Raw genomic sequence first — 17,631 nt, 5'->3', positions numbered from 1 at the left:
ACAGGTGTCTGTTGTTATTATGCTGAAGGCGCAAGTTAGCTGTAGTAGTACAACGTTGGACTTCCGGTTATCCCTTTAAAATGAAACTCGATGTATCTAAGTGTGACTTAAAGCAGTCTTATTAAATTCAAACAGTATCACATTAGAGGATTTCATCCTGTAAACATGTTATTTAAATCATTATTATTTTGTAGTAGTTCATGTCATAATATAAATGCATAAAAAATGACAAACCAGCAATATATTTAGCAAGGTGACTGGAATCAAATGCTCTTACACACTGTTTAAAGGCCGGGAAAACTAAGGAATAAAGAAAGCAAAGGATCACAAATATTTCCACAGGTCGAGTGATAAGAACGTCTGCGGGAGATACATGACATCTGCTGGTAAAACGAATGTACTCCAACAGTTAGTATAGTAGTTATAGTTGTTTATTTATTTTTTAAACGATCCAGAGGTATTGCACTTGTTCATTTCATTGTTAGTTCAACGCAAGAGTGATTCATGATGTGCCAAGTGCCAAGGGCACATCATGAATCATCAAGAATCACCATGCAATAAAGATTCATGGTTCTGACTTCCAGCTCTGACCATATATGGTCTTCTCTGTTTTTGCTTGTTTCTTGACTGGATATTGGCAGCTGATCACATATTTACTGGCTTCTAGTGTACTTTGTGGGACATACTAAGTGTGGGGCTTTTATGACTATTCTGGTATTTCTTACCTTTGACATTGTGGTTTTATTGCTGGGTTTATTGTGGGCTCTTTTGAGTTTCCCTGTTTTTCTCTCATCTGTCAGACTGTCATGAGATTCCTCTACTGTACATTGTACATGTCTCTCCAGTAGAGATTAGGCCATGTCCTAATATGGAAAATGGAAAATCCTGGACTCTCGTCCTGGGAGAGTCCAGAGAAAAGAATGTTTAACTATATTATTGCTATCTTTGATCCAGTGTATTTAAGCAATCAAGTGAAAATATGCCATATAAATGACAAGACAAGAAAACTCTGTTGTTACTTCCATGCAGCACTTCAAAAAAAGGGATCTCTAGATCTTTCCAAATTTATTGCCAACTTCTCTCTGGGTGATTGTGTTACTTATGTTACAACAGTTAATATAATACATGACTTGTGTGTGGTAAAAATGACTAAAACCAATTTACAATCAAGAACTGCGTTAAGAGATAAATATGTCATATTTATGACTTATATTAAGTCATAATAATCATATTATAAATAATTATGACAATTTATTCCATGCTGTCAGAAAAGCAAAAAGGGATTTCATACTAAAACACAAACATTGGGACACCGCACTTAACTTTGATATATAAAGACAAAAAAGGGAACTTATTCTTGCAAATCAGGAGATGGCGGCAATGCACCACGGTTATCAGAAAAAGAAAGAGGCTTTTATTTTGAAGCGCACCGCACGTGTTTCCTGACGCTGTCCGAATTCTTCCTGTTGTGGAGGATGTTACACATTGAATGACCGCAGTGGCTTTTTAACCGGTTCAGTGGTTCGGTTCTCCGCTCCTGTAGTAGAAGTGGCGCTAATGCAAGTTTAGCGCCGTGCTGCAGCCATGGCGTCTCTCGGCGGCGCTGGTGGAGGGATTCACGGGCTCCTCCTGAAACTCCACGAGTCACTTTCAGACGAAGACGCACGAGCCGCAGCCCTGCAATGCCAGGATCTAGTGCGTGACCTGGGGCAGGAGTGCATGCTAACGCAGTCCGACAGTGAGCTCGGTGAGACGGCAAACAACGCCGTGACGTCGTTGAGTGAATACGCGCCAAACCCCCCAAACAACACTGTGTGCGAACGCTGTTGAGCAGCATTAGACGCGTCGCGTGCTGTGGCAGCACAGGGCTTTGTAAAAACGGCGTACTTTAACTCTAATAAGGTTTATTTTGCTTTTTTGGCTTTGTGTTTACTTCCGCCACCTTCCGCCAAAACTTTGCTGGGGGCGGCAACGCTGTAATGAACACGTGATTATTTTATAATAGACAGGCCGCTTAATAAATTAATCAGAAAACTGTGTGCAGTAAATGTTAAGTCAGAATATGAACGTATGCACTTACAACTTTCTGTGTCCTAGTTTAGATTTTTAAAATGATGGCAGTTCGGATTGATCCCAGCCTTTCATGATTTTGAACAGTATAAAGCTGAAAAAATGAATAAATTAATTAATTAATGCTAAGTAATACAAAAACAAAAATTGACATTTTCTCTTTTTGCCTGTTTTCCAGCTTTACACGCATCCTTATTGTTCTCGAAAGACTATGGCCTGCTCAGCTTCCTTAGGAAGTCCCTGTCCTCAGAGGAGGTATTGGAAGAAACTTTAAGTGATGCAGTACATGAGCAGTTCTTACCTTGACATAAACCCCTGTCCTCCATGTTTTCCAGCATCTGGACACGCGAGTCAAGGTCTTGTCTTTTTTGGAGCCATTTTTGGACAAGATGTCACCACGGATCAAGGGATGGGATAAGACCTACGCACTTGATATAAGAGTAGGTTGTTTTTGTCTCTGCTACAGTATGTAAATATGAGTGACTTCTAGTCATTGAATCACTAGTTGGCCACTGGTTGTTTACTGTGCTTTAGGAGAGTCAAATTTTTACACCTGTCAAAAACATCATTTTGTGTTAATACCTGTAAAGTGGATGAGTGGATGTGTTTTAAGTCTGTATTTAGGTAAAACGATGCCAAGGAGATTTTATCCTGCAGGTGTTTTAGACCCTGATTTCAGTGAATCTGGAAATCTGATTTTTCTCTAAGCTGTTATTATGGAGAATGTTGACTAGTTTTATTAATTCCTTTTATCCATCCAAATATTCTCCTATTTCATTTTTTTATTAACTCTTTTCTGATGCAGGCAGTAGCACAACATATATCAAATAAATTGCATATGTTCAGTAAATTTCCCATATTGACTTGTCTTTTTTTATTCCTTGTGTGCAGGACACATGCATGGCTGTGTACACAAAGGAAAAGGTAGCTAAATGCAGAAGCCCAGTCCTGGACCTTCTCATCAAGGTACGTTTCTTGTGTGTTTTTCCTAACATACAGTATGTGAAGGCCGTACTAGTGTACACAGCCTTGTACTTATTCTCATGATATCTCGACTGTTGATGTTTGACAATTATAACCTTCAAAATTTTAAAATAAGAATAAAAAAGGATTTTTACTCTGTGGGTTACTTTAGAAATACATATTTATACCTCATTATTTGTAAATCCTCCTCGGTAGGTTCTCCAAACAACAAAGGCTTCGAGTATTGCTGCAAACCTCAGAATCTCTGAAATATTCAACAGATATTACAGTGAGCTTTGCCAGAAGAGCAAGCTGCCAGATTCAGGTGAGGTTTTATTTGGTTCTTTGTTCTCAGTTTAACATCAATAATAAAAATATCAAATAATAAAAACATGTTCATGTTTGGTAACAGTACTCGGCAAAATCTATGAGTTGCTGGGAGTTCTTGCAGAGGTTCACCCTAGTGAGATGGTCAACAACTCTGACAAACTCTACAAAGCCTATATGGGGGAGCTAAAGGAACAGGTTTGCTTTTCAGACCATACAGCACTGACACACCTGTCAATGTCAGATTTTGTAACAGTCGTACAGTCGTTGGATTCCACAGCAAATATACTTTAGTTAGTTGGGCTTCTTTTTTCAGATGACGTCTTCAACCAAGGAACCGAAACTTTTGGTTGTTGCTGGGTGTTTGAGAGGAATCACTGCCCTAATGGTCAACTTTAGTAAATCTATGGAAGAAGGTGTGTGTGTGTGTGTGTGTGTGTGTGTGTGTGTGTGTGTGTGTGTGTGTGTGTGTGTGAATATTTTCTCATATTTTGTGTGTGTTCATTCTTGAGTGTGTACCCTTCATATTCACAGTTGCATCTGTTTTCATATGTTCCTATAAGATCAACAAACAAGGTTTATTCAGATGTGTGTCTCTGATTTACAGACCCGGCAACATCCAAGGAGATTTTTCAGTATGCCCTAAAGTCAATCAGTCCTCAGGTAAGTCCTGTTACATGCATCTCAGCTCTGTTGTGTTGTTTACAGTTGGAGAACCAGGCTTTATGTGTGATGTGGATAGTCAGGCATTGTAAATGTGTTAATGGCAGCAAATTATGAATGTAATTATAATGTCTGTTTTGCGCTTCATTGTACTGTATGATGCACAGTTTCAATCTCTTTACTTTGTCATATTATGTAACACTTTTCCTGTAATTTAATTGTTGTTATTCTAATCTTGTAGATGGAAATGAGTCGCTATGCAGTTACATTTGGTAAGCTAAATAAAAACAAATTTTGTAAAAAAGTAATTTTTTAACACTTGCTTTTGTTGTGTAATATAATTGCAAAATAAAAGTTAAATGTTGATTTATTCCTTTTTAAATTTTATCAGCTGGCCTTAGATTGTTTGCCAGACACGCGACCCAGTTCAGTAGCTGTCTGATGGAGCACTACAGAAGCTTGTTTGAGGTCATGTCTAAGCTCTGTGGACACATCAATGGTGAGATGAAGAAGACAAGTTACTATGCACTTGAGTCCTTCCTCAAACAGGTAAAAACATGCACGCACAGCAGTTTTTTTGTTTTGGGTTGGGCTTTTTGGTTTGTTTTATACATTTGTTTCTTTACCACTTTTGTGTAGCTGTAAGAGCTGTCTTTGGATGCCTGCCGTCTTTTTGTGCCTAGTGTGTCACTCTTGGTTTTTCATTTCCATATTCTTGAATGTGATTAAGATTAAACTTCTTGTGTAAAAAAAAAAAGATTTGTTTCTTAAATTGATCATTTTTGATATTTACAGTTTCCGTATATAAAGTTTAAAAATGCTCAGAACTGCGATAAATGAGACTCTTTACTTTACAATGTTTTTTTTCTGTCCATTTGTAGGTTGCATTGCTGGTAGCAGAGAATATTGAGGAGCACAAACACAAGCTGAAGTTCTTCATGCAGAAGTTCTGTGGGATCATTAAGACCATGGACTCAACGCACAAAGAACTGTCCATTGCAATACGAGGATATGGATTCTTTGCAGCTGTAAGTAAGCTTGTTGACTGTTCCAGTTGTAGCCCATTACCTCAATTAGCTTCAGCCTTTCCCACCTACAGGATAACTGAGAGAGGCAGGGATGTTCAATTCAATTTAATTTTAATTATACAGCCTTACCTTAAACAACTAAACCCAACAGATCTCACATACAGCAAGATTTAAATAATTATTTGACAGTAATAGTGGAGAGAAAAAACTCCCTCCAGCAGAACCAGGCAGGATCTGGGCAGCCATCTGCCTTGACCAGTTGGGATGAGGGGATAGGGAGAGAGAAAAGCACAGCAACAACAGAGCACAGGCAGGATGTTAGGACCAAGGACTGGACACAGGCATTATATTATAATAATAACAACCCCTCTCTTAGCTGTGGAATAGATTGGACACCATCAAGGAGGAACCTTTGATATAAATGCTTTTCTTAGCCATGTTCTTAAGACATCTGGTCTGAGCAGGCTATTCCAACATTATTAGAAGAAGGTGGCCCTAAACAGCATTCTCTACAGCAGGGATTCTCTGACCCAGCTCTCAAGAACCACTGCTCTACAACAGCTGTAACTTGGTCACATTCAGTGAACATTTCCATGACACATTAAGTACTTCTTGAATTTGTTGAGCTCCATGGAATATAAAGAAGCTGAGACAATGTAGCAGAATTTTACTCACAAAGGGATTAAAACGCCTTCGTTTTAGATCTCAACTTTGGATTTTTGACAAGGTTTTTTGACAAGCTAGTTTCCTATCCAAAATGCATAAGTGTATTTTGACTGTTTTTGAGAACTGAAATCTTTTTCCTGTGTAGCCATGCAAGAAGGTCTGCCCCCAGGACGTGGACTTGATGTACACAGAGCTTATTCAGCGCTGTAAGCAGATGTATTTGACAGAGTCTGATGGGGAGGATGATAGCTTCTATCAGCTGCCCAGCTTTCTGGACTCAATAGCCAGTGTTATAATTCACCTGGACAAGGTAACTGTTCCAGTCTGTCAATGTGTTTGTTATATGTGCCACTGTGAAAATATAATGATGACCCTCTGCTTTGTGTCTGTGGCCTCAGATTCCAGAGGTGTACACACCACTGCTGGAGCGACTCATCGTAGTGCAGATTGACAGCTTTCCTCAGTACAGTGAGAGAATGCAAACTGCTTGTTCCAGGTCCATACTCAAAGTGCTGGTGGCGATAGCTTCGAAAGGCCCTGTACTGTGGAGTTTCATCAGCTCTGTGGGTAAGTCATGGACACATTAATGCTGTTGGATAAATAAGAGTTTAACTGTAACAATCTAGCAATTGGTAACCAACCTTTAGGTTATATTTACCTAAAACCTTTTCTTCCCTGTCGATGTACAAACCCCAGTACATGATGTTCAAACTGGATATCTAATTTTCCTCTTTTGTAGTTGAAGCCCAGTGAGATTGTAATAGTGAAAAGCTTCTCCCAAAATACTGGCTGTTACTGTTGCTTGAAAGGAAATGGAACATAAGATCTGCTGAAACCTTCTTCTGTTTCTTTTTCAGTGCACCAGGGCCTAATTAGAGTCTGCTCAAAACCTGTCATGAGTTCTGAGGTCAGATGCTTAATTTCATATGTTGTTTTAGTAAAATTATTGAGTTTAGTTTACAAAATAAAAATTTGTAAATCAATGTCAAACAGTGTTTAATTTGAAAAATGTATATCCGTCTTTTCACAGGACAAAGACAGTGGAGACAATTCTTCTGAAGTCCGAACTGGAAAATGGAAGATTCCAGCTAGTCATAACTACCTTGGTTTATTTAAAGGACTTTTAGACTGTGATCAGTTGAAGGTACCGATGTGTAATTTGGTAGATTTTGCCTACTCCAGATCAGATCTAGTCACCATGGTCCAAACAAAAACAAAGGTTGTGGGATTATGCATGTTACTTTTATTTTGAAAACTGTTTATGCATTTTCATGCATTCGTTTTTAATTTATTTTATTACTACTTTGCTTGTGTCTGATACTGCGCTGTAATCAGAGATGAGCACCTCTGCTGTACATAATTCCAATTATCTAAAAGTTCTAGATGAAAATGTAAAGGCAACTGAGATTTGCTTCAAGAGAAATGTTTTTAAAAGTATCCATTTGAAAGATGAAAGATAAAGATAAATGTTGTATTGTGTCTATATTGTGTCTCTTTCATCTGTAGGATTCTGGGTTTCTGGATGGAGCTTTTGAAAGTCAGAACACTGCTCTTGTCTCTCTGAGCCGCCTACTGTATGATGAGTTGGTGAAATCGCTTCTCCGAATTGTGGAAAAATTGGACTTGTCAGTGCAGAAAGTGTCAACAGACGAGGAGGTGAGGTCCCTCAGGTTTGATATCCCGCAGTTCGTTGTTCCACACATTCTGAAAAGCATGTCCTAAAAACAGGAAGGCCTTTTTCTGTTTCAGGATTCAGCGGATGCAGCCCATGTCCTGCCCTCTTCTGACCCCACAGCTCACCTGTTGCCTAATAAAGTCAAAGACTTCATGGCCTTCATCAATCTTGTTGACTTCTGCAGGTGACAGACACACACTATGCACAACAATCCTTCCAAGGATGAGAAAAAACTGACTTTTCTAGGATACTTTACATGGGTGTTTACCTTTTTTGCTACACACCTATGACAAGGAAAACAAAAAAAGAAATTGCTCACCGCCCTCAATCTAAACAAACTGCACTATTTTTGGTACATTTTGACATTCATTGTTTTCCCTGTTCTCTGCAGTGAATTGCTGCTGACCAAACATGTGGAGTATTTTCAGTCCTGGATGTATCCCCTGAGCCATGAACTTATTCTCTGCTCTATACAAAATCCACTTGTCAGCGGCTTTTACAAGCTGCTATCTGTCATCATGACAATTGCCAAGAAAATCAAGTACTACCAGGTAATATTACATCTTGTGATTCTTTGCTATCCCAATTTATTGACAGAAAAGACGAGCATTAATATCACACATTGCATTTATCATATTGAATTTACTATATGCATAAATATCCACACATACAAATCTCCTTTTGAACAGAGAGTCGACCCTAAAAGTTCCACGTCCCCCCAGACAGACACAGTGAAAAGTGCCTGTTTTGCACTTCTCTCAAAGTTTGGAAAAGAGGTACAATCGTATATCATTGTAATGTTATAATAAAACACTTGCGGATTAGCGTCATGTAGTGACATGTAAGTGCCTTGTTTCTAGGTGTGTATGAGAATGAAGCAGTACAAAGATGAGCTCCTGGCATCTTGCTTGACATTCATTCTTTCGCTGCACCACAGCATCGTAGCTCAGGACATCAGAGCGTACAGTCTTGCACTTGAGGTGAGATTTTGTCATGTATTCAATCATTGATTTGTTATTATAATTAGTACATATTTCTGGTGATTGTGATTTAGTGTAATAATATTCACCAGTGATACTTTGTCAGGGGTCACATTTGCTGTTGTCAAGTAAGTTAAAAAAAGAAGGAACTGCAGGTTAAATTATGTATACAAATTTAGTCCACTATAATTTAGTTAAATAGTACAAAAGATAAAGTACTGAGCACTGACAAGTAAGAACTAGCTACAGTAACTAAAATCACCAGATAATAGGCCAAACAAAAGTAGGTACAGCTATTACAAAAATAAATTATTAATAGTTGACCGAAGCTTGAAATCATTTTAAATGAACACAGTGATTTTTGGTGTTGTGGTCAAGCTGTTACAGGATGTTTATGTGTGTGTGGGCATCTAGGTGGCTCTAAAACTGGGTTTGAGCCATGTCCCTTTAGCCAATGCTGCTCTAGATGCTCTTGAGGACTGGTCCTCCCACATTTCTGTGGAGATCATGCAGCCCTGCTACACCAACATTCTTCCGCTCCTGGATGGATACCTGAAAAATACGTCCACCAACAGTAAGTCTATGCAGTGCTGGAGGTCTAGCTCTTGTAATTAAGTTAAACTACTATCATCTTAAAACATGATGACATCAGTCAGACTGACAAGTTTAATCTATTTGTTGCTGACCTTAGACAAAGATGAGAGCAGCTGGGAGGTGATGTCGTCCTTGTCTTCAAAAAGTGAAGGATATAACCGCGTGATGACAAGGCTTCTGAAGCAGTCCAAGCAGCTTTCCATGGTAATGGATGGGAAAGAGGAAATAAACACGTTTGATTTGTGAATGCTGTTGCTGAGCACTGGAATTTATCAGACCACAAGTGAAGATTTGTTGCAAAAGATCAGTTTGATTAAGATTAAGATTAATAATACTTATAATTCCTCTAAGTAAAGTACTCGTGATCTAGTACTAATCTATGAATATATATCTAACTGCAGGCAGTTTGGTCAGAGATCCTCTGGTTTAGCTCACCGATTTCCTTAATCTGAATGCAGGAAGAAGCTCCGCTTGTCGCTGTGAGACTGCGAGTGGTAAAGCTGCTGGGTCACTTGGGTGGAAAACTTAACAGGAATCTTGTTACTGGTAAGGACTCACCAAAAACTCTCCTCATTTACAATGCCTATTGTCAGAGATGTGTTCCAAATGTTTCTGTAAACCCCGCTGCCTTTGGTATTTTAGCTGTATCATCAGAGGAAATGTTGAAGAAGTTTGTTGCCTGGGATACTGAGAAAAAGCTGAGCTTCGCAGTGCCATTCTCTGACATGAAGCCAGTCATTTACCTGGACCCCTTCCTGCCTCGCATTAGTGAACTAGCTTTGACTACAAGCGACAGACAAACCAAAGTAAGTTGTCCAACAACTGGAAGGTCTGCTGTTTTTTGTTGCTAACACACCATCACAGTTTGGACAAAAGGAAGAAATCTGTATTACAATCAATTTGTCTCACCAGGTAGCTGCTTGTGAGCTGCTTCATAGCATAGTGGTCTACATGATTGGGAAAAGTGCTCAGATGGTTGAAGGGAAGAATACTTTGCCACCTATCTACAAGCTGCACAAGAGGCTTTTTCCGGTACTGTTGCGGCTGGCCTGTGACGTGGACCAGGTACGTACACAACATCTAGATCGTTAATAGAGCTGGACCCTACTTAAACTCTCTCAGGCTGGAGGGATGCATGGAGAAGGTTACTATGACTCACAATCTGAACAAAGGTGTAGCTGTAGAGCCGGATGCGGGGGCTAAAGTCACAAATTGTTTTGGTTCAGGAAACCCTCAGACACCAGTTAATGCAACTTTAAGTTAAACACAGTGCTGTAACAGAGAAGGCACTCTCTGAAATATGCCACTTTCCCAATAATCTCCAAACCTGTGACAGGAAGTCCCAGCTGTCACCCTGGACAAGTCACCAGTCCCCCTGAGCTGACACGAAGTAATGACTAGTGCTTATTATTCAGTTTTGTCATCAGTGCTTATTATTTAGTTTTGTCATCGTTGCCGGGTTATTTCCTTTACAGTAAAAAGTTGTCATCGTTCTTGAGGGAGAGGTTTGTAACAATATCTGCAGATTCCTGAATGTGACTTTCTTTGGCAGATAACCAGACAGCTATTTGAACCACTGGTTATGCAGCTGATCCACTGGTTCACCAACAACAAGAAGTTTGAGAGCCAGGACACAGTAGCTGTCCTAGAAGCAATACTGGTATGTGGTGATATTCTCTATCAGCCTTAGTTGGTTATGCCGTTTAAAGTATGGCTCTTTTTATACCTTATTCGTTTCTGCTCAGGATGGAGTGGTCGACCCCATGGACAGCACTCTGCGGGACTTCAGTGGCCGCTGCATTGAAGAGTTTGTCAAATGGTCAATTAAACAAACGACACCCAAGCAGCAGGAGAAGAGCCCGACCAACATGAAGTCCTTGTTTAAGCGGATCTACAGCCTGGCACTCCACCCCAACGGGTTCAAAAGACTCGGCGCTGCCTTAGCGTTCAATAGTATCTACAGACAATTTAGGTATGATGATTGAAATTGCTTCGTTTCAGCAACATTCTTTCTATATCCACTGTGTAGAGCTCTCTTGATGTCATTCCACTGCATATTGGCACAAGTATTCCTTGGAGTGACCCAGTCAGAGCCCAGATCCCTGAACTGATTTACCTTAATGTTTTGGGTTATTGCTCTGCTGCATTAACCAGGTTCAGGTTGCTGTCCAGTGATAGGCTGATCCTTACAACTGCCAAGGCCTGTTTGTGGGTTTACACTTATAAACTGGGTGTGTTTACTCTGTGCTTATGTCTTTTTTCTGAAGGGAGGAAAATTCCTTAGTGGACCAGTTTGTCTTTGAGGTTCTTGTTGTATTTGTGGAAAGCCTGGCTCTGGCACATTCAGATGAGCGATCTATGGGTAAGTGTGGGTCAATTACAGTTTCATAAACAAGGCACATCATTTTTTGTGCAAATAAATAAATGGCTCTATGTGACGGTATGGTGCCTGACTGTGATGATGTGACACTACGAAAGTAACTATTTCTTAGAAGTTACACTACATCTACTGTGATAAAAACTCTTCCTGACTTGCATTATTATGTTTTTATTTATGTTGCAGGAACAGCACATTTTCATGCCAGTTGAATCTTATACTTATTTCAAAAGGCATTTATTACTTTTCTGTTGTAACCTGAGCGTAGAAAGATCTCCGTGCACATCAAAGGAAATTAAAACTAAAAGTAAAACTGTTTTGCCACCTTTTGGTCATCAGGGACATTGCAGCAGTGCAACAGTGCCATCGAACATCTGACAAGAATTGTCAACAAAAAAGCCCCTGCCCTCAACCAGTACAGTCCTAAGAGACGTGTTCCCAGGTAGGTACTTGATGTTAAACTAAAGATAGAGCTGATATTTGTTAAATGTAGCTTTTAAAATTACATTCAGCATGCTAAACTGTGTATATTTAAATTTACATTTTGTAGTATTTGACTTCATAATTGGTGTAACTATGTAATTGGATGTGATCGTGTTTATAAGTTATGAAATTTATAGTTCTTTTCTTGTTCTTTAAGGGGGTTTCCACCTGATGCAAAGCTGCGCCTCTCTGACATGGTTTTATGGCTTCTAGAACAATGTGGCCGACCTCAGACTGAGTGTCGCCATAAATGTTTGGCCCTTTTCTATGAGTTTATTCCTCTTCTGCCGGGTGAGTATTAACCTGGTTAGAGAATATGAAATTTAAAAAGAAAGTGTGTGTGTGTGTGTGTGTGTGTGTGTGTGTGTGTGTGTGTGTGTGTGTGTGTGTGTGTGTGTGTGTGTGTGTGTGTGTGTGTGTGTGTGTGTGTGTGTGTGAATATTTTCTCATATTTTGTGTGTGTTCATTCTTAGAACACAATTCTCCGTGTCAGTGGCTGGATGCCATGCTTAAAGTCAATGGAGAAGACTTCCTGGTCTTGCGGTTTGAGGGTGGAGGTCTCCTTTCACAGCCCACCCTTAGGGACCTCTCAGGTCCTTTTGGTGTTAAAGCCACCTTGCAGTGGATGGACCTGCTGCTGGCAGCCCTGGACTGCTACAACACCTTCATCAGATTACACATAATCAGGCCTCAACACATGCTCAGTAAGCCACTTATGTTGTTCTGTCATTACTATTAATGGGGTTTGGTATCAGCGCTGAACTTATTTATTTATTTATTTTAAAAGGTTCCAAAGAGAAGTCGACTTTTCTGAAAGCTGTCAATTTTTTTCTGACTGAACTGGCATCTCACAGCCTGGCAGCAGCAGAGAGCTGTTTCAGTCATGGAGAGAGGACCTCTCACTTTAGCCCAAGAGAGGTGGACCAGTACAACTACAGCAAGTGCACTATCATTGTTCGTCTGCTGGAGTTTGCCACGATGGTTCTGGTCAAAGGAGATCCAAAGATGTTGAAGGTATTGCTGGGTTTAGCTGGGAGAAAAGTAGTGATTCTCTTTTTGGGACTGACATCTGACATTTGTCTTATTTTCATGTTTCCACAGCTTCTGGAACACGGCCTTTTTTGCAGCGTGTTTTTTGAGTTGACTGCATCCGTTGTTTGTGAGCCTTCCACTGTAGGTTTCAACATGGCAGATGTGGAGGTAATGAACAATCTGCCACAAGTGTGTGTTCCTCTACTGGAGGCCCTGCAGAACTCGCCGTACTTCACTCTTCTAGAGGGCAGCCTGCGAACAAAGATTTCACGCACAAGGTGTGTTAAACATCTGTTTTGAATTCATTGAAACCAACACCATAAAGGATATTAGCCATGCTGGTAATAAAGCCAACTGTTCCTTTCCTTGTTTCTGAATCTCCACAGTGTGGAGAAATTGTGTGCTGTAGACCTTTACAATTCTAGCACTCTGAGGCACCATGACCAGATGGACATGGTCCTGTCTTCCTGTAAGCAGATCCACAAAGCTGGCTTCCTCAACACCATTCTCCAAAGCCAGGTACTGTATGTGGCCATGGGCACATTCAAATGGAATGGAACATTTTTCCTTTTCTTGGGTAAACTGTCCAAGGACAGAGTTTGGTTTTTCGGCAGCTGTTTGTAATAGCTCACACTTCCCCACTGTACCTGTACCTGGCAAGATAACTGCAGACATGGTGAAATATGTTGATATCATATATTGTGCAAGTTGAGGTTAGTGGATAAAGTCTGAGATGAAGATGAGGATAAAAACAAAAGCCAGTGGCAAATAAAGAGAATTTATCGCAAGTTCAATTTTGCCACTTCTGATAATAACACAGTGAAATTGACTGACTGAGGCAGGGAGTCTGGACACGTTGACAGTTAACAGGTGGAAAACCATTTTTCTCTATGCATTTCCCATCAACCTAGCAGAGCAGAGTGTTGCTTATCCTCAGACAGGGCTTTTTTAAAAGCTGGTTCCATGCGCAACCATGATCTGCATTGGCTTCCTGTCCACTCATTTTTACATCTTGCAGATGCCACAAAGCTGTTCCAGTCAAACAATGCGCTTTGGAACATGTTTGAACACATCCCATAAATATCAAGTCTGATTAATTTTTTTTATTTCTTGTGTTTTTTGTCAAAGGATTCAACTTTTACAAAGTCTCTTGGCTTCCAACTTCTGATGAGTGTCTATAAAGGCATTGCACCCGGTGCAGACAGGAAGGCACTTCCATCCTTGGACATCAATACCAGAAGGGTAGCAGACGGCCTGCTTCAGCTTGCCTTCTGTCTCAATCAGCAGGTAGGAGACACTGCTAAATGCACCTTAATATCCAGGCTACACAGAGAAGTGATGGATGGGACTGGTTTACAAAAAACCTGACGTAGACACAAAGCTACAGACACTTTCTAAGTTTAAAGTTTGAAGAATTATCCGATGCATAATGCATAGGTTTTAAAATTGTACTTCATAATAGAAGACACTACTGTGCTAAGAAGGACTTTTAGTTTGAACATTTTTTGTGTAATTGCACCAATATTGTCTTTCTGCAGAGTGAACAGCTGGTGGACCTGCTAATGAACACCATCATGCTTTCTGTGCCAGTGTCTGGAAGTCACAGTGATAACTTCTTGACCTTCTCTCATGGCGAGTACTTCTACAGCCTCTTCCAGTCAACTGTCAACACTGAGCTGCTGAGGAGTATTAACACCACAGTGCCGCAGCTCATGAAAGCTTCTTCTCAGAATCCCAGCATGGTACAGCAGCTCTTCCCCTTTCACAAATATTGCTCAGTTTCATGTCATCAGAATAGGACTTTTAGTAAACAATTGACTTTAAACTTGAAACAATATTTTAAGAATATAATGTTTTTTATGTTGTTTACAAGGTGAGTATGTTGCTGAATGGCATGTTGGATCACAGCTTTAAGGAGCGCTCTGTGAGGAAGACTCAGGGAAAACAGTTGGTGGAAGAGGTGCTAAAACGATGGAACAGTCTGCAGACGTGGTGGGAAGGACCATCCTGCACCCCAGAAAGCAAAACAGCTACACTGCTGCTGCTCTCCAAGCTCCTACAGGTGCAATAAGCCAAACAAAGTTGTCAGTCATTAACCAGATCTGTAAACGTGAAGTTGGTAAATACTGTAAGTGGTTATTTACATTAACTCTTGTAAGTATTTTATGTAATATTTCCCCTGTTTTGTCAGATTGACTCCTCGGTCTGCTCCAATAACAACCATGAAGCATTCAGACCAGTGTTTTCTACATTTACAAAGCTGCTGGTTGACATGAATCTACCTCTGAACCTCAAGGTAACAAGTACAATCAATTCATTGGATTACTTCAATCCACGTTGTGACTTATTGTACCTTGTGACCTTGTGAGTTCATTAACAACATTGTGACTTTTCTCATTCATATAGAGTCAAGCTCTGTTGGTGTTGCCTTTCTTCACAACCCTTCCAGAGGAGCTGCTTGCTGAACTTCAGACAGCTCTTGATGCCCTTGTAGCTTCACATTTTCCCATGCAGTCAGATGAGTTTTCTAAAGGTTCGCTGCACCGAAACAACTACATGGACTGTATACGAAAGGTAAGGGCAGTATGTTGTGAGGGTTCTCTGCAGTAATACAAAGTCTGTATAGAAGGACAACATCAAGATAGATATGGATACATTTTGACCATACTGTAGGATAGGTGTATGTGTAAGGAAAGGTACTATAGATGAATGAAAAGAGGGTTGTAACATTGCTCCCTAAACTTCTCTTTAAGTTGTTGGATGACCTGGAGCTTTCACAAAGCCCTCTGCTGCTCAAACTGCTGGCAGGGATTCTCTGTCGAGACAGAAAACACATCATGGAGGAGCAGTTCCAAGTCTGTTTCCAAAAAATCGCCAAACGGTAAGTAAAGGTTTTAAAATAGAAAGTAAAAAGTGAACTTCAGTTGCTTATTGGGGTCAACGCCTTTTGTCTTAATAGGTCAAGCCATGAGCGGCAGCTGCAGCTGCTGTCTACCGTATTCGGGGTGATCCAGCAGGGAGATCTGCCAATGAGCTTCATGCTTCAGGCAATGATGGAGAGGGTTCTACTGCCTCTGGCCTCTCACTGTAGCACTGCTGCCTTAAATCAGTTCTTTGTGGGAAATGTCTCTGACATAATCGCTTTGCTTCTCAGTCGTTTCACCAAGGTTTGTCCTCCATTTTTCTACAGCATGAACGTGGCTAAAAGTTATAATGTGGAAAAATGTCAGTTTTGTCTGAAACAATTGGGCACTCATAGCGATTGGCATCCAGTATCCCAGTTAAAGAGAACCCGTATATTTTAAATAATTGAATTTATTTTTGTTATTTAAAAAAATGTTAATAATAATGAAACCATAACTCTTGTCCTTATCAGGCATTCATGCTGTTGGTGGCTTACAGTTATTCCTGTTTCGCATAATGCCTGATCTTTATTAAAATGGCAAATTACAACATTCACAACTCATGTAATGCTAATTAAAACCATTCAAGTTTTAAGAATTGAATGGGTACCAATCTCAGTATTTCAGTGCTGGAAGTTTTGGATCACAACTCTTCCTACCAACCTGGCTACAGAGTAATATAATAGCAGTCTATTTACTTTGTGTAAAGTAAAACTTAAATCACTTAAATTGCTCTTTGCCAGTTTTATGTAGGAGTTTGTTTTTAGAAAGTATTAATTATTGCATTTTGAGCATGAATATTAAAATCTGGCAGCTGTCTGAGCAGAACACTGGAATTTGATTGTGGACTTTTCATACATTTCAGTCAAACGAAATGGCATTTGAAATTCAGTTGCTGAAGAAGAATGGTGCCTACAAGCTGATGGAGCTCCTGTATTCTCGGCTTCCCAAAGACGAGGTTTACTCTAAGGAGTCCCGCATCAATCAAGCCTACTGCCGCTCAGACAAGACAGAGGGAAACGAAATGTCCAAGATCCTGATTAAGTAGGATACTTACAGTGACGTTATATCTGTAGTGTCCTACTAATAGTGACCTGTTGAGTTTTTATTTTAGGTCATGTTTTGAAGCGTTCACTGAAAACATGTCTGGTGAGACTCAGCTCCTTGAACTGAGGAGACACTATCATTGTGCGGCATACAACTGTGCCATCGCTGTCATCAGCTGCAGCTTCAGCGAGCCCAAGTTTTACCAGGGCTTCCTCTTCAGTGAGAAACCAGAGAAGGTAGCAGCCCTCTAATGATTTCCAACTCTGGATCATATTGTTGTATTATATTGAGCTGTGTCTCTCTTTTGAGGACAGAGTGTAGACGTCTCCTAATGTGTTTTTCCTTTCCTGCACAGAATCAGTTCATTCTGGAAAACATTGTTGATGTTGAAAGGAACTACAACTTTCCCATTGAAATTGAAGTAGGTTGCAGTTGATTCTTCGTGTTCTGTATATGTAGTCATCATCCACTGCCATTCTCTTTTCTTCTTCGATGCAGGTGCCAATTGAGAGAAAACAGAAATACATTATGATTCGAAAGGAAGTCGGCGAGGAGAATGGAGGTATCAACTGCACAGAACAATGTCTGAGTCCTATGTGACGAACTCAGTGCTACTAAGTGCTACACATTACCCCATGTGCTTTATGTGTGACTTTCACAGAAGCACCAGTATATCTGTCCTCTCAGTCTTACATGGCTGACAGCAGCTTGAGTGAGGAGATGAGTCAGTTTGATTTCTCCACTGGAGTCCAGAGCTTTTCAATTGGTTCACAAGTCCCTGAAGTCCAAAGACGCACCATTGTAAAAAGAGTAAGTCTTCTCC

General features: G+C 40.2%; 1 protein-coding gene across 2 annotated transcripts in view; it reads left to right on the top strand.

Moving 5' to 3' along the window:
• The first annotated feature begins 1,461 nt into the window (after window positions 1-1,461).
• Window positions 1,462-17,631, top strand: part of prkdc (protein kinase, DNA-activated, catalytic subunit) — a 28,562-nt gene continuing 12,392 nt past the window's right edge. For both annotated transcript variants that reach the window (XM_029146709.3, XM_029146708.3), the window contains exons 1-46: window positions 1,462-1,747; window positions 2,249-2,325; window positions 2,406-2,510; window positions 2,962-3,036; window positions 3,250-3,358; window positions 3,446-3,558; window positions 3,677-3,776; window positions 3,968-4,023; window positions 4,265-4,295; window positions 4,415-4,572; window positions 4,905-5,051; window positions 5,863-6,027; window positions 6,116-6,284; window positions 6,575-6,624; window positions 6,748-6,861; window positions 7,224-7,373; window positions 7,467-7,576; window positions 7,784-7,943; window positions 8,082-8,168; window positions 8,253-8,372; window positions 8,787-8,946; window positions 9,064-9,170; window positions 9,425-9,512; window positions 9,609-9,772; window positions 9,879-10,031; window positions 10,519-10,626; window positions 10,712-10,938; window positions 11,234-11,328; window positions 11,683-11,785; window positions 11,984-12,117; window positions 12,300-12,530; window positions 12,614-12,840; window positions 12,928-13,136; window positions 13,245-13,377; window positions 13,987-14,145; window positions 14,397-14,600; window positions 14,732-14,920; window positions 15,050-15,154; window positions 15,265-15,432; window positions 15,612-15,739; window positions 15,818-16,025; window positions 16,627-16,805; window positions 16,876-17,044; window positions 17,164-17,229; window positions 17,307-17,370; window positions 17,470-17,618. In XM_029146709.3, the coding sequence (XP_029002542.1) occupies window positions 1,585-1,747; window positions 2,249-2,325; window positions 2,406-2,510; window positions 2,962-3,036; window positions 3,250-3,358; window positions 3,446-3,558; window positions 3,677-3,776; window positions 3,968-4,023; window positions 4,265-4,295; window positions 4,415-4,572; window positions 4,905-5,051; window positions 5,863-6,027; window positions 6,116-6,284; window positions 6,575-6,624; window positions 6,748-6,861; window positions 7,224-7,373; window positions 7,467-7,576; window positions 7,784-7,943; window positions 8,082-8,168; window positions 8,253-8,372; window positions 8,787-8,946; window positions 9,064-9,170; window positions 9,425-9,512; window positions 9,609-9,772; window positions 9,879-10,031; window positions 10,519-10,626; window positions 10,712-10,938; window positions 11,234-11,328; window positions 11,683-11,785; window positions 11,984-12,117; window positions 12,300-12,530; window positions 12,614-12,840; window positions 12,928-13,136; window positions 13,245-13,377; window positions 13,987-14,145; window positions 14,397-14,600; window positions 14,732-14,920; window positions 15,050-15,154; window positions 15,265-15,432; window positions 15,612-15,739; window positions 15,818-16,025; window positions 16,627-16,805; window positions 16,876-17,044; window positions 17,164-17,229; window positions 17,307-17,370; window positions 17,470-17,618 (6,186 nt within the window). In that variant the 5' untranslated portion in view covers window positions 1,462-1,584. The remainder of the gene's footprint in view (window positions 1,748-2,248; window positions 2,326-2,405; window positions 2,511-2,961; window positions 3,037-3,249; window positions 3,359-3,445; window positions 3,559-3,676; window positions 3,777-3,967; window positions 4,024-4,264; window positions 4,296-4,414; window positions 4,573-4,904; window positions 5,052-5,862; window positions 6,028-6,115; window positions 6,285-6,574; window positions 6,625-6,747; window positions 6,862-7,223; window positions 7,374-7,466; window positions 7,577-7,783; window positions 7,944-8,081; window positions 8,169-8,252; window positions 8,373-8,786; window positions 8,947-9,063; window positions 9,171-9,424; window positions 9,513-9,608; window positions 9,773-9,878; window positions 10,032-10,518; window positions 10,627-10,711; window positions 10,939-11,233; window positions 11,329-11,682; window positions 11,786-11,983; window positions 12,118-12,299; window positions 12,531-12,613; window positions 12,841-12,927; window positions 13,137-13,244; window positions 13,378-13,986; window positions 14,146-14,396; window positions 14,601-14,731; window positions 14,921-15,049; window positions 15,155-15,264; window positions 15,433-15,611; window positions 15,740-15,817; window positions 16,026-16,626; window positions 16,806-16,875; window positions 17,045-17,163; window positions 17,230-17,306; window positions 17,371-17,469; window positions 17,619-17,631) is intronic.

This window comes from Betta splendens, chromosome 4 (genome assembly GCF_900634795.4).
Source record: "Betta splendens chromosome 4, fBetSpl5.4, whole genome shotgun sequence".
NCBI classification, from domain to species: Eukaryota; Metazoa; Chordata; class Actinopteri; order Anabantiformes; family Osphronemidae; genus Betta; species Betta splendens.
The sequence above is the reverse complement of the archived record's forward strand: the minus strand, read 5'-3'. Positions and strand labels throughout refer to the sequence as shown.